Source organism: Artemia franciscana, chromosome 16, assembly GCF_032884065.1.
Source record: "Artemia franciscana chromosome 16, ASM3288406v1, whole genome shotgun sequence".
In the NCBI taxonomy this organism is placed as follows: Eukaryota; Metazoa; Arthropoda; class Branchiopoda; order Anostraca; family Artemiidae; genus Artemia; species Artemia franciscana.
Window position 1 is genome coordinate 12,356,988 of NC_088878.1, and position 16,645 is coordinate 12,373,632.

At 35.5% G+C, this 16,645-nt stretch overlaps 1 protein-coding gene and 1 long non-coding RNA gene across 4 annotated transcripts in view; one reads left to right on the forward strand and one right to left on the reverse strand.

Moving 5' to 3' along the window:
* Positions 1-16,645, forward strand: part of LOC136037087 (uncharacterized) — a 215,806-nt gene that overhangs the window by 83,464 nt on the left and 115,697 nt on the right. The gene's annotated exons all lie outside the window — the stretch shown is intronic.
* The window catches only part of LOC136037083 (tyrosine-protein kinase Abl-like), a 111,323-nt gene that overhangs the window by 8,942 nt on the left and 85,736 nt on the right, over positions 1-16,645 (reverse strand). For all 3 annotated transcript variants that reach the window (XM_065719534.1, XM_065719533.1, XM_065719535.1), the window contains one exon: positions 14,279-14,346. In XM_065719534.1, the coding sequence (XP_065575606.1) occupies positions 14,279-14,346 (68 nt within the window). The remainder of the gene's footprint in view (positions 1-14,278; positions 14,347-16,645) is intronic.

The following is a 16,645-nucleotide window of genomic DNA, read 5'->3' on the forward strand; positions in this document are numbered from 1 at the left end:
ATTTTATCATTCTTAACACATTTTTGCAAGAAATTTTCCTGATAAAATATAATTTAAATCCAGTAATTCATATTTTCGCAAGCCATCCCTCAGTGATACACCATATCAATTCCCGCCGCCCTGTAAACTATGACTGATCATCTGGCACCCTCTGACGACCCCATATCACACCTCCAAATCACAGTATGACTTTCCCCTGGCACCCCCTCATCATTCCTAAGATATTTTCTAGCAATTTCCATGATTAAAATATGATTTAAATCCAATAATAATGTTTTTTCGCAAGCCATCCCTCCGTGATGCACCACCTCAATTCCCTCCGTCGTGTGAAACTACGACTGACCATCTGGTACCCTCTGACAACTACCTAATCATTCCGAAGACATTTTCCGGGTATTTTCTCGTTAGAAATCATACATTAAATCTAAAGGTTCATGTTTTCACAAGCAAACACTCCGTGATTCACCATGTCAAATCTTTAACATCCCTCTCATTATTCCTATTTCCAGATATTTCATTGTTATAAATATTATTTAAATTCATTCGTTAATGTTTTCACAAGCCAAACCTCGTGACGCACCATCTCCATTCACGCCACTGTACCATACCATGACTAGGCTTTCTGGCACCTTCTAGCACCCCTCATCATTTCTTAGACATTTTCCAGATATTTCCTTGTTAAAAACATGACTGAAATTCGTACGTTCATGTTTTCACAAGCCAACCCTAATGATATACCATCTCCGTTCACGCCACTGCGCCACACTATGGCACCATAGTGCATAAAGAGCCACATGACACATGGTGCCACACTCTTTCTGGCACCGTCTACCATCTCTCAACATTCCGACATTTTCCAGATATTTTCTGGCTAAAATTACACATTAAATCCAATGGTTTATGTTTTAGCATTCCACCCACAAACATGATGCCCCCACGACAATTCACGCCACTGTGGCAAACTACAAATGGCACACGACACCATCTGGCACACAGTATCACACGTGACATTCTCTCGAGCATTTTTCTGCAAAAATATTCGTTTACACAAGAATCAATCGTTTAAACTTAATTGAAAAAATCCCCATTAACGTTTCTTCTGGTGACCCTTAGCATTTGAGGCCAGCGGGGCACAATGTACCACTTCTAATGACACTCTTCTAGGGCACGTTATCACATCTAAAGGCTTTTCCGACATATTTTTTCCTCAAAAATAAAATTCTAAACTAGAAAATGATTTGTTTTTATTTGAACTTGTTGTGTGCTGATATTTGTTCGTGAAAATCGCTGGATGTTGTTTTTTCTCTTCATGAAACTTGTACATTAATTTTTCTCTTTGTGAAATTTATTTTGCTCATGGAACTCATTACGTGCTGAGTTTGTTCATGAAACTTGTTGCGCGCCGATTTTTGTTCTTGGAACTTGTTGCGTGCTGATTTTTAGTCGTAAAACTTGCATGTTGATTTTTCTCTTCGTGAAACTTGTGCATTGATTTTTTTCCTTGTGAACTGATTTTGTTCTTATTGCGTGCTGATTCTGTTCATGAAACTTTTCAGCTTATGCATGTATTTTTTCGTGCATGGATCTTTTCTGCATGGATTTTTTCTGCATATGAAACTGATTTGGCTCGCGGAACTTGTCACGTGCTGAGTTTTTGTTTATTGAACTTGTTTCGTGTCGATTTTTGCTCGTGAAACTTGTACACTAATTTTTCTCCCCGTGAAACTGATTTTGTTCATGGAACTTGTTGCGTACACATTTTTGTTCACGGAACTTGTTGTGTGCTTATTTTTGTTTGTGGAGCTTGTTACATGTTGATTTTTCTCTTCGTGAAACTTGTACATTGATTTTTCTCTACGTCAATCTGGTTTTGTCCACAGAACCTGTTGCATTTTGATTTTTGTACGCGGAACTTGTTGTATGCTGATTTTTGTGACGCGGTATCTAACTTAACCTAACCTACCAAGTGTAGGTTATGTGTAGGTTCCGTCACGCTTGTTACAGTCCCTCAAACCTAACCTAACCTATTACAAGTGAAGCTTGTTCCATAAACAAAATTAGTTTCACAAGGACAAAAATCAATTTATAAGCTATTGCTCTTGAAAGTGATTTTGCTCATGGAACTTGTTGTATGCTGATTTTTTGTTCGTTGAACTTGTTTTGTGCTGATTTTTGATCGTGAAACTTGTATATTGACTTCTCTCCTCGTGGAACTTATTGCGTTCTGATTGTTGTTCACGGAACTTGTTGTGTGCTTAATGTTGTTCTTGAAACTTGTTGCATGTTGATTTTTCTCTTCGTGAAACTTGTATATTGATTTTTCTCTTCGTGAAACTGGTTTTGTTCATGGAACTTGTTGCATTTCGATTTCCATTCGTGGAACTTGCTGTATACTGATTTTTGTAACGCGGCATGTAACCTAAATTAGCCTAACCTATAATGTGTAGGTTAGGTGTAGGCTCCGTCAAGCTTGGTACAGTCCCTCAAACCTAACCTAACCTAGTACAAGTGAAGCTCGTTCCATAAAGAAAATCATTGTCACAAGGACAAACATCACTTTACAAGTTTTAAGCAGAGAAAAATCAATATGTAACAAGTCTCACGAAAAAAAAGGTACGCAACAAGTTTTGCGAACAAAAATAAGCAAGCAACAAGGTCCACGAACAAAAATCAGCACGCAACACGTTTCTTGAACAAAATCAGTTTCACGAGGTGAAATAATAAATGTACAACTTTTACCAAAAGAAAAAATCGATAAGCAACGAGTTTCACGAACAAAAAAAAAATCACCATGCGGCAAGCTTGACGAACAAAAATCAGCGCGCAACAAGTCCCACAAACAAAATCGGTTTCAAGAAAAGAAAAATCAATGTACGAATTTCGCGAGGAGAAGAATCGACATGCCACAAGATTCAAAAACAAAACTCCGACACAACAAGTACAATCAACAAAATCAACACACAAGAAGTCCCATGAACAAAATAAGTCTCATGAGAAAAAAAAAATCAATGTGGCAGTTTCACGAAGAGAAAAAATCAAAACGGAACAAGTGTAACGAACGAAAAACAGCACAAAACAATTTCCATGAAAAAAAATCAGCATGCAAAAAGTTCCATGAGCAAAATCAGTTCAATTAGGAGAAAAATCAATGTATAAGTTTCACAAAAAAATCAACATGCAAAAAGTTTCACGAACAAAAATCACCATACAATAAGTTCCACGAACAAAAATCAGCATGCACCATGTTCCATGTACAAAATCAGTTTCACAGGGAGAAAAAAATAAATGTACACGTGTCACACAGAAAAAGCACAAGTTATATGAAAAACCATCAGCATGCAACAAGTTTCATGAAGAAAATCAGTTACACAAGGAGAGAAAATCAATGTACAATTTTCACGAAGAGAAAAATCAACATGCAACAAGTTTCGCAAACACAAATTAGCACGAAACAAGTTCCACAAACAAAAAACCATCACGCAACAAGTTTCATGAGCAAAATCAGGTTCACAAGGAGGATAATCAATGTACAAGTTTCATGAAGACAAAAAATCAGCATGCAACCAGTTTCACGAACGAAAATCAGCAAACGATAAGATCCATGAACAAAATCAATTTCACGTGGACAAAAATCAATGTATAAGTTTGACAATGAGAAAAAATCAATATACAAAAACTTTCTCGAACAGAAAAAAAAATCAGAACGCAAAAATTTCAGGAACGAAAAATCAACACGCAAGAAGTTTTATTAGCAAAATCAGTTACACAAGGAGAGAAAACCAATTTACAAGTTTCGCGGACAAAAATCAGGAGATAGCAAGTTCAACGAAAAAAAGAGATCCAAGAAGAAAATAAGTTCCATGAGGAGAAAATCAATGTACAAGTTTCACAAGTGAAAAATCAGCGTGCAACAAGTTTCACGAACAAAAAAAATCAGCGCGCAATAAATTCATCGAAAAAATTCAGCACGCAACAAGTTCCATGAACTAAATCAGTTTTGTGATGAGAAAATCAATGTACAAGTTTAACAAAGAGAAAAATCAACATGCAACAAGTGTCACAAACAAAAATAAGGACGTAGCAAGTTCCAGAAACATAAAAAATCAGCACGCAAAGAGTTCCATGGACAAAATCAGTTTTACGAAGAGAAAAAACAATGTACAACTTTCACGAAGAGAAAAATCAATATGTAGCAAGTTGCACGAAGAAAAATCAGCAAACAACAAGTTCCATTTACAAAAAACCAAAAAGCAACAAGTTCCATGAACAAAATCCAAAATCCAAAGCCACAAATTGCCATGGTGATGTGAATTGCTTGAACTAACATGTTCTACAACTTAAAGTTGAGGTGAGAGGCAAATGAATTTATCGGCAGTGGGGGGGGGCTGAAATATAACACTTAGTTAAAAGAAATGAGGGATTTTCATTAGGACCTCTCAGAAATACCTCTTAATATTGCTTAAATTAATCTCTAATAGCAACACCTCCCCCCTGGAATTGCTTGCTAGGGTGGGCTAGCCACATATTGTCACTGTGGTGTGAGTATGCATGGACTTGGAACAATGAAACGCGGAATTTTCCATTAAAAGTTCTCAAAATAGCTTTAAATATGGATTAAATTTAGCTCTAAAAACAAACCTCCACCCCACACCCCTCCAGATTTGCTCTCTAGGACCCCACCGTTCTTTAATTCATGGTTCCTTTCGCAGATATTTTAACCTATATCAGGTTTTTTTCACACTCTGTTTTTCTGTTGTTGAGTTTTAACTGCTTTTCCTAAGTTTTAATATTGTCTTGTAAATTCTTTTATTAACAAAATTTATATGTACAGAAGTTTGTATCCTTTGGATTTAATGATCCAGGATAAAACATCCATACATTTTACTAATACAATTGAAGTATCTTGTAGCCTATGCACATAGGTATGATCATTCAAGAATGCCCTTAATATAAGCTTAAAATTCAGTGTAGTAAAGAGGAAAAGGAAAAACTTTTGGTCATGTATGAAGGAGTAGCCTATTCTAGCCATAATGATACTTTCACTTTATTTCATCTCTGATAGCGATATTATCTTACAACAGTCTCTAAAGCATTACTCAACAAGCGAATGTACTTCAAAAATAAGCAAATTTCAGTCATCGATTTTCCACCCTGCATGTCAGTTATTGCAGTCGTAGGAAACACGTAATACATTAATCATTCTAGTTTGCACTAACAGGGGATTCTCCTTGCATGTAATAGTTTATTTCGTAGAACCTATTTCCTGAAACATAATATTAGAAATAAATTTCTGGTCCAACTGTCTGGGGCGCAGATCCGTTGGATAGAAATGGCCCTTTGGAATCCTAATGGGGACAAAAAGTTCATTAGAATTTAAAGTTTCCATGAGAAAAACACCTTGAAAGAAAATGAAACCCTGAAGAAAAAAACAAAAACACAAAAAAATAAAATGAAATCTCTTAAAGTATTATGTAACATCCCATGTGTGCATCGTCTTTACGTAACATCCCACCTGTTTGCCCTCCTCAATTAAAAGCGAGGATTCCCAACATGGGCCCCTGAAGTCTAGCGTGTCCTGCGAGATTGCGTCGCTCCCAATAAATCCATTAAGTCACGCAAGATTACGTCATCCTAAACGTAGAAAAACCTTTCCTAGTACGTAACAGACACCTCTTAGAAAATATTCCCTGTGATGTAACAGACAAGCCCTATTACGTAGGTGTACTGTACACGTGCCCTATTGCGTCAGACCAAGGTGTGCGTAATAGCTTCTTGAGGGGTTAGTAGCTCTAATAGTTTACCCGCTAAGGCCCTCCTTAAACAAATAGAGGCATCACTACTGGCCATCCCAAAATCTCAATATTCTTACAATTTTTCTATATTTTCTCCTTAATACTCCTACTATTACTTCCCTTTAATTGGGGTACTCTCTTCAATTTTTGACCTCACCTCCTCGAAAGGAACAAACAGCTAAATACATGAAGGTCGTAAGTGTCAAATAAGAAATTGGCTTCGTTTTAAGCTTTAAGTGTTCATTTTAAGCTTCAAAAGTCTTTTCATCAATTTCAATGATATGGAATGGTCATATCACCTATTTAAAGACTGCTCTCAAATTATGTAGTTTCCAGTCCGAATTTTTCAAATATCAATCAATGAAAAAAAAAAAGGGACTGGTGAACATTTTTTTCGGAAGTCAACCTTTCCATGGCGGATGGAACTATTTGAGTATAGTGATTATAAATTTATTTGTTTACTAACTAACACAAGATACATAGATTTATGAATTAAGGGCTCTTCCTAGATTCAAACGATTTTTTTTTCTTGTAAAAACTCAAAATCTTATCTGGTCTACCAGTCCTGATTTTTAATCAATAAAACATAAAACAGAATTGTGGCTGATAATATGGAGTGAATGTGTTCTACTGAATTCTTGACTGAATTCCCCATAAAATTTTACGTTTCTACGTAAAAAACGCCAACCTAAAGTAGAAATTTGACGTTATTTGATGTTAGCACACTACCGCGGATAGATTTTGGATTGATAGAAAATAGTGGCGAAATTTAATTAATTTTGGTGAATTAAACAATGATGTTGTAAAACTAGTAATTATCTTCCGCTTTCCTTGGGGCATAAAACACTACTGTTTACTTATTTACGATCCATTATTCAGCGCATTTTTTGTATACTCGCCTATTTCTTCCTCTCTTTAATACTGATTTTTCACAACAGCGATTTGCGAATCAAATTGATATAGATAGTGATTATGTTCAAAAGATAGTGTCTGTGTTTTTAAAATTCTTATGGCGGCTGGTTGTACCTCCCTATGTCTCAACTTCAGCTTGTTTCTCGAACGTGTTTTTCGAGCGCACCATTTTGAGGCACATTGTGTAATGACTCGAGGGGCAAATTGTGTGGGAAATCAAAGAGCGAGCAAACTCAAACCCTCCTTTGAGAAGAGAACAAGCAAATAAACCCCGTCTAGTGTTACCTCGAAAAAATCATAAATTCAAATAAAAATATTAGTTCAATTCGTAATTTAAAAATCTTTGTGTTTTTTATTTTTTCCTTACTTTCTCAAAAGCACTCTCAAAAAGGGCTGCAAAGTGTATATTTGTAACCATTTATTTCAACTGACCTGTGTTCAGGATACTAGGCTAGACTAGTTATTTTATATTCATTAATATAGTTGGAAAACAAACGAATCAGCCAACAATCTGAAAATGTCCGATTTGATTCTAGTAAGTTTACATCTACAATTGAAAAGCGAATTTTAATAATCTGAAATTACGCTTTATTTTCTATTTTTCTACGTCTGCTGGATTTTGTCTCCACAATATTTGTCCGTGTCAAATAAAGGCAACACCAAACATATTGATACCCAATCAGGACCAAACCTGCCACAACCATTTCGTAATTACTAAATAGCAACCTATACCCAAGGTACAAATGTAGTATCGTAACGTAATGTTCTATGTAGAGCTCGAGTCTACTTGGCACAGACTGAATTATGGACAACAGGATCACGTAACATAACGTTTAAGTCTTGAGTTATGTAAATGTGAAAGGATCTACGACTTACAGTGAAACCACAATAATTTTTTACATGCAATTCTGGCAAAATATTGCATTGCTCTATTCCGTCAACCCTCAAACTCTATTTTTTGTTTTCTTTTCATCTGACATGTCACGATTTTTCTTAGTAAAAAGATATAATGGTTCGAAAATAAATGTGATCTAGTTCTTATATTTGCAGTCCTGTAACTTTTTTTCGAAAAAAACCCCAAAATTTACTTCATTTTCTTTAAATTTATTCTTTTATTGTTGATCCATGGTTTACATTGCACTAAATAAGCATCATTATTATCAGCAAAAAAATTGCGTATTATCCCAATTCATGCGCAGTAACACGCGGAGTCTGTAAGTGATCTTCCCCAATATTTCCCTGATTAAAAGAAAGCCTTTTTTTAAAGACGGCAAAATCTAATATTATAACACAAAAGTATTCTCGAGTGACATGGGGGAGGGTAGCCCTGCCTCAAGACTTAACTTTCCTAGTTCATTTTCTTTTCGCCTATTTCCTCTATCCTTTCCCAACATGTTCGGTTCTATTATTCATCCCTACTTGATGTCATTACACTTTATAGTGTAAGATCAATTATCAGGGTCGTATCCAGGATTTTTCTTCAGGGGAGGGGGAGGGGTGCAAAGGGATTTTTTGCGGAGAAGGGGGCTCCAAAAAATGTAAAAACGAATAAAAAATGTGTTTCTATTCTTTTTTGTTACATTTTTACGGGTCGGAAAAACATTTCAGGGAAAGGGGAGTCATACCCCCTCCCCCCTGGCTACAGCCTTGTCCTTTATCCATTCTTATCAAGTTATCTGTTGTAGACAATCAGACACAGCATATGAAATTTGGAGGCGTATGCTCTTTGCATTTAAAAACGAAAAGGTTTAACGATTTTGTATAAGCAATTTGTATTTTTGTAATTGCAATGCTGATCAGCGATTTTTCTTTTATTTGCATGGAGAAAACTGCATAATCTAACACTTGGTTATAAAAGAAACCGACGTCAGGTTATGATTGTTCAGCAATAGCGATCAATCAAAATGAACACTTAATATAATGCACTTAGTGATTACACATAGGATATGTATTTGCACATAATAAGTCATATCAATGTACAGTATTAGAATATTTTACTTATCTTTTGTTTGCTTTTTCATATTATTTGCATAAGCAAAAGTGTTCAGGAATTCGACACAACAAACCACAATATGGAAATTAGTGAACTTGAATGCCGCCATAAATAAGGAGAGAAGGAATTGTCTCTAAACATACACTTGCCTGAGATCTTTTTCAGGGCGGGGGGAGGGGGGCTTAGTAAATGCACAAAATGTAGTAATATTAAAAATGGGAAAACTTTGAGATGGAAGGATATAATTCCAAATTTTTTGTCTTTACCTTTATTAGTTAATTTTTAGGAACATTTCCAATTGGAGGGGGGGGGGGTGAAGACCCCACCCGGAAACATTTGCCCAACTTGTAAAACATGACAAAAATGCATATAAACAAATGTTTGATGTATTTTTTTGTAAATTACAAAACCTCGAAAAAAAAATCCTGAAAACACGGCCCTGAGCAAACAACTATGCATTTCATTACTGCATTCCCAAGAAAAGCCAAATGGCAGTGGGAGTCCTACGAAAGAAGAGCCTGCTCTTCAAGAGCCAACATCGAAATAAAATCAATTTTTGGCCCCATCTTAGGTCTAAATAAATCTGGTTGGTTATTCCAAATTATGAATATCTTAGAGCAATATCTCACTTTTTCAGTATTGCCACGTTGAACCGTGAAAATAAATAAGCGAAACTAATTATTTAAATTTAACAGCACTACGAAAAACTGCATACGATGGTTTTTTCCTTAAGAGTGGAATTCTTGATTTTAACAATTTTATTAGGCATAAGTGATTACTTAAATTTCCACTTAACCACGTCAAACGATTATATTTTATTTTCGATGTTCTTAAAACTTGCATCAGTCTTCTCACGAATAGTTAGAAACAAAGTTAATACTTTATTTCCTCAAATAGAATTAAACTAAGGAATAAAGGAGACGGGAAATAGTACAAAATTAGTATTTGAAAAATAGGGTTGGATCAGTGCAATATTTGCAAGTCCAGAGAAGAAACTTCTGAGATGCTTATTTCATAAAGTGCCATTAAACAGGCGATTTTCAAGGAGAATATAGAAAAAACAAACAAATAAAAGAAACGATCACAAACAATGCTTGTGGATTAGGGCACGAAAATACCCCTCCCCCCTCGCGTACGACCTAGTCTAAAGCAGAGGTCACATTGGACATACGCTTCTAAGAGAATAGCCAAAACCGTTTGTCATGCAGCTGCATATTTAATCACACACGGATCCTTTATATCTTCATTGCCCTGAAAATCCTGCCTTTGACGGTAGTTTAGCAAACCGTTTTTGGCGGTTTGAGCGTAATTGAACCCTCGTGGAACTGAACCCCTCTGCCCCTGAACCCTAGTGCAATACGACCCCTGTTTAACTCAGCATTCGTTCAACTCAACCCCATTTAACTAAACCCTTGTTCAACTGAACCTCTTTGCAACTCAATCCCATTTAACAGACCCTCGTTCAACTGAACTCCCGTTTAACTCGACCTCCATTTAACTCAACCCCCTTTAAACTCAATCTCATGTAATTCAACCTCCATTTCAATTAAGCCCTGTTTGACTCAACTCAACCCAAGACTAAGAATAAGTTTGAACTAGCGCCGATTAGATACTCAAAATTTGCTTCTCGCTTTGTTCGCAGTTTCTACCTTATAGAATCCATCTGGCTAATCCCAAAACCTTTCCAAATTGAAAGAAATTTTCAGGAATGGCCCAATAGTTTTTTTTTTTTTTCTTTTTTTTTTGTCGCAAACTATGAGCTTTTCAATTACTGCTCGGGTAAGGACTTCCCAAGGGGTAAGTGAAACACTGATTTTATACCCAGTTCCCAGAGCTCTTTCAGTCTGACTTCTGAAACATAAGACATTCTGAAAAAAAGACTGGTAGGATTTTCTTCTGTCTTGGATATAACAAACCATAAAAAATTGATTGATTTCTATTTTAGATTTTAGCTTTACACCTATTCACAATTTTGACGGTTTTGACTTCGATGCACAAAGGAAAACAACTTTGCACAAACCAAAATTGTTTCTCTTTTAAAAGTATTTTTAACTTCTTATAGATAAATTAATCTAAAAGAAAGTTTTGATTCTTTTAAACAGCTATGGAGAATTTCAAAAACTAGCTTGAATCTCTGAATACTTCTAAAATACAGAAAAAACTATGTTTAATTAATAAATGTATATTTGTTCCGAAAATTTGCATTTTATGCTAATGTTACTATTACAAAACATATAGTTGAAAATATCGTTCTTTTTAAATCAAGTTGTCCAATAGGGTCCATTCTGCACTGCTATAAAATAGACTGAGTGAGACCGGTAAGCATTCACAATGGATCTATCCTTTTTCTTTATTTTTGCCTAGATGTATCCGTAATTTTTCTGACAATTATTTTTACCAGTCATCAACTTTTAATATTATCATTTGCTTTCAAGTTGCGACCCTTGCTGTAGAATCCTAAAAAAACCATATGAAGTAGTTTTCAACCCTCTTCGATCAAAGAGGGTAAGGTAGAGGCCACCTTTAAAGTAAAGTTTGTGGTTGCGTCATAACTCAAACTTTCAGGGCGCATCACCAAGAGGAAAAATCTCCAAGGTAAACAAGTTTCAACGATTTTCAGTCATGGGAGGTAAGGGAGTCGTTAACTCCTCCCACTCCCCTTTGTAGAATATGACCATTTTGCAAGGACGGATGTACGGTTGAATCTTTTGCATTTATCAGCCCAAGGCTTTATCTGAAACCAAGTCATTATTTATTCTATCAAATATTGATCTAAAAATAAACACTTTCCAAAATAGAGATCAGAATGAGGGTTGAGTTGCATAGAGTTCGGTTGGATAGCCTTGAGTTGAATGGGGGTTGATTCATGGGGGGGGGGGGTTGAGTTGCACGAGGGTTCAGTTGTACGGGAATTGAGTTGTAACAGGGTTCAGTTGAATAGGTTTGGTTTTTTCCCTCTATCAGTTCTTGAGATTTACTTTGAAATAGAGTAAAATAAGGAAAATTTAAGACTAACTCGATGGATAGAAAAAGCTGAATCACAGCTTTCGAATGACAATAAAATTGTCCTCTTGCGTTGAAATATTAGAACCGTAAAACCGTAAAATAACCTGCCAAAAGTTTGCATAGGGAAAATAAACCCATAATCAGGTACAATCCCAAATGTGACGGTTAAGTCTGTCGCATCAATTTCGGTTTCCTAACTAAAAGAAAAGCCGTATTTTGTGTATAAGAAATTTTCTATGCTCTTAGTCAGAAGTTGAAGGAAAACGATCCATTGTAAAACTCAGGCATTAAAGAGTTAGATACTACCCCTAAAAATGTTTTGTGCAAATCCTGAAAGGTTAATGCATCAGCCTCTAGTATTCAACGGCTACATGGATAATAGACAAAACTAATCGAACTAGTTTTGTGTCTAACAGAATTGATAACTCACAATATAAATACGCACCAAATGTTAAAACTGTATCTTTAAATACCAAATAGCCTCGTTATGACACGATAAAGGACCAGCGGAAACATTGCTTGACAAAGAATTGATACCATTGATACCATTTGACACGACAAAGGACCAGCGGAAACATTGCTTGACAAAGAATTCATGCCATTGATACACAATTGATTCTTTGTTTCTATTGCTTTCAGTTTTATCATGCAGCACTAGAAGACCAAGCTTAGCTTGTACAGGAATTTTAAAAATGTTCTGTCCCAAGCTTAGACGTAACTGCTGTCCCGAACTTCCATTTTTTCTGGTTTCAAAACATTATGCCTTAACTCTTACTCTGATTGGTCAATCAAAAATTTTATACTTAAAAGATGATTAATAGCTGAAGGCAAGCTAGGGATATTTTAATTATATTCTTCTTATACGGATATTCTATGGAAGTCATTATATAGTTTTGCTCGTTCACAAAGTTTAGCATACCTACGAAACTGTCTAATTGTAAATTAACACAATTCATTTCTGGTCACCGCCAACTGTAATATAGCCCGTAATCGATCAAAAAGTTTGGAATGGTGGACCCTGACAATTGTTTATGTGGTAGAGTTACAACGTACAGCCAGTAGTACTGAAATTAGATAATAACCAGAAATAGAAGACCCTCCCACTACTAACCCTACATAAGTTGATATCTTAAGCGAGCAAATCTCTACCCTTTTTTACCACTCATTTTACTAATATTGGATATTCACCTTTTACAAACTATATTTTACTAGATTCTTTAAGTTTTTGTACTGATCATTTTGCATATGACAAAATTTCGTTGTTAATTAATTTAAAGCTATGCTTGGTGGTTTGTGTTTTTCCTGTTGTTTTGTATTTTTTTTTTTCAAAAAGCAACTATGCAAGCTCTACTAGAGCTCATGATAGACTTTTGAAATACAATTAAACTGTAGTTTTACATACATATTAAACAAAACCAGAGCTCAAAGTGCCTTAGTTTTAATTTGGTAAAGAATCCAATTGACCTTAAGCGGAAATCAATGAGTTTAAGATACTCCTCCCCTTTGATGTGAATGTATTTCACGTCCACATGATGTGAATGTATCTCCCCATTGAAGGTTTTGTCATGTTAAATTTTGGTTTTCTTTAAAACTTTGGCTTTTTTATAGCCGGCTTCACGACTCGATCACGAGTGATGATATGATGCAACATTCCTGGCGGGGTGTACCCTGCACAAGGTTGACCTGAAAAGCAGTACGATTTAATCGCTAGGCTTTTAATCGCTTTTAATCTAGGCGATTTAATCGCTAAGGCTTTGTTCTGTCCGGAACAAGGTTGGAAAATTCCTCTAATGAAGGGCAATGTATGTTTTGGCACAACACCGACGTAGACGCTATGTCAAAATGATCCTGAATCAACAACAGTAGTTTGACATTCAAGTTGATAGAAGTTGTTGGGCGAGTGCTTTGATTTTAAATACTTCGAAGAAAAGCAATACGGCTGGTTGGAGCACATTCAAACAAAGGGCATGCATACTCCATGATTGGTCTGACTGGTTAATGTGAATAGGGTCCAAAAACCTGAATAGCAGTTTCATATACCATCCTCAAAACGGACCACGCTGAATAAAACAGTTTCAAAAAGTCACAAATTGAAGCTGCGTCATGATCTTTCTGTTTTTCATTGTATGTTTAATAAGTGATCCTTTCATTGTACACTGACAAACGGATAAAGATCCTCCAGAACCACTGACGACGCATAGGGCGTTGACAGGCTATTGTGAACGCTTCAGACACTGGGTATTTTTACATGAACAGGTCGCCTACCTGTTGCTCAGCCTTGTGGCACCGAGAATCGAACCGTGGACCCCGTATTACCATGCAGATCACAAATAAATTCTGCTCCCACATATTATATTGCTAAACAACAGACTAGTTTCCTTTTCTACACATTAAAATTTTTATGTGACTCTTAAGTTTGAACCCTTTTTTACTCGATATCATATCCAGGTTTTTTGTTTTTTTTATTGAGAATTCCTGGAAACAATTTTCCATTTTTGTACACTAAATTCTTTTTGTTCGAGGCATTAATAAAACATCAACAGAAAATAAAGGTGATTAGAATTTATGGCCTTACCATTATTTATAATAGTTTCATTCTCTTGGTCATCTCCTTCAATGTCAAAACAGCTATCTCTGAATGAGCTGAAAAAAGAAACAGAATTTGAGAAGAGATTTCAATGAAACCCAAGCACAAAATATAAATTGAAAACTATATCTACGAACTGATACAGATGCATCTTTGATTGAACCTAACATTTGGCAAAAGTCAGTTACAGAAAAGGCGCAAGCTCATGTTAACCGTCAGAACACAAAAAGAAAGAAGTTTTTCCCGAACTATATTGCTTCGTTGCATGATTTATCATTTTGAGAAAAAACAGAATAATTTCTTTTTTCAAGAAAATAAATTCTATTTAAGAGTTATATGGATTCATTTGGGTACATAACAATATCTCAATATAGACTGAAACCCGTCAAGAGGCAAAATTGTGCGTCCAAAAAAAATAATGGAAGAATGACAGAAAAATAAATACAATAACGTTGTTGGTTGTTTTGCAGCCAACTATCACTGCCAACGCCAGTGGAAAAAACCACGCAACTAAAGGAGGCTATTTCTTAAGAAGCGTTGTTACTAAAAGGATTTGTTCTTAACAATCTTTAACTTTGTACCATTTCATTTAGTTTTCTAGCAAGTTATCCGGTGCTTTTCCGGTGCTGTCGTCAATTAAAACGTAAATTATCTATATATTTGTACATCATCACTCTTTCTCCAGACACACGGAAAGGGAAAAGCACTGTCTATCCATACAGGAGTTAGAAATCTTAGGGATAAGATACCCTGGGGTTTGGTATTTTCTAGTAGGGAGAATTTTAAGGTTTCAGATAGTGGGCTTGCGGAGGGGCATTTCCCCCGGGTTTAGGTTCTGCTCGTTTACAACAACATTAACTCCCCTCTTTCCAATAACGGGGCCAAGTATGGGCGCTTGACCTCAACATTTGGTGTCTCGCAGTGTCAGACATTCGAACAAAAGAATAGTTACATCTTAATAAATTATACAGTTGGTACGTGATGTTTAAAGGAAAACATAAATTTTTACACCAATAAGGCCAAAAAATTGTAAAAACGTCTTTTCCCCAATCTTTTACTTACTTGTGTAAGGCAATAATTTTTAGAAATTTATTAATTTTTAAAAACAGGAGTTAAAAAAACACGTATTTTAACTTAGGACGTATTAATTTAAAAAGGATTACAGACATCATGTGTTTTGGCGAGTTCACTGCCCCATTTCTTCCATACCACCAGTAAAGACTTTATAGCTATCTGAAGCAAAAGCCGGTGTTTATAATTTACTTTTCCGTTACCGCCACTGTTTGCATAATGTCTGGAATTTGTTTTTTTTTTAGCTCATATAGGCGTCAATGCTTTCTTACAGTATCTGGTATCTATTCATATAACAAACCTATAATTTCAACAAGTAGTTAAATCTGTTTGAATCAAAACAACAAAATAATACACAAAAAATAGACAAAAATAATCTAAACAAACCACTTAATCAAACTGTCAGGGTAGGTGTAGGAAAAAAAAAACAGCAAACGAAGCGTGCATTTAAAAACTAGAGTACATCCAAAAATACATCCAGCACAAAACATACCATACGAGTTTAAGCAAACTCATTTCAAAATCTATAAGGCTGCTCCCAATTCTAATTCTAAATTAAAACTAAAATGACGCAACCAAAGGACTGGACCCACGTAGCGTACCCTTCTAGCGTTTTAGAGCGTGCACGTGTAAACGAGAAGTTGGCCTATTCACAGAAGAGATAGCGGTTTTTGGTAAGTATTTGAGCCTTTGTGTACAACATGGAAACTCATATCAGAAAGCTCCTTTGACGAAGCTATAAAGCAGCATATTGTGTAAGACTGAATGACCTTAAACTTTTACAGTAAGCACTTGCAAACAGCCAGCGTTGATTGGGTCCAACTCTTAACTTAATTAACGCAACGTAAAAAACACTAAAATAATTGTTAATATAGAAAGATTCTGTAATGCAAACGCTGGTATGAAATACAACTGCATTGAAAAAATACAGCCGTTTTTAGCTTAGAAAACATTATGTATGTCCGGCTGTTTGAACTTTCTGTTAAAGAAAAAAACTTGAAGCTCTCTTAAAAAGGCCCAAAACACTAAAAAATTTCTCAAAAGAGTGGACCACGATTGTCTCCATAATATACATTACTCTTTAATGCTTGCTCTTCTGGATACATATATGTAAATTCCCAATCCTAAAGGTAACAAAACGAGCAAATAGAGCCAAAATAGTCAACAATTTTAGATAGTAACTGGACAGCAGGAGGAATTCCCCCGTCCCCACCTAAGCCTCCCGCCAAAAAACTTAGAAACGTGTTGCCTAAAAAGAGAGATTTCACGTAATAATTATATGTT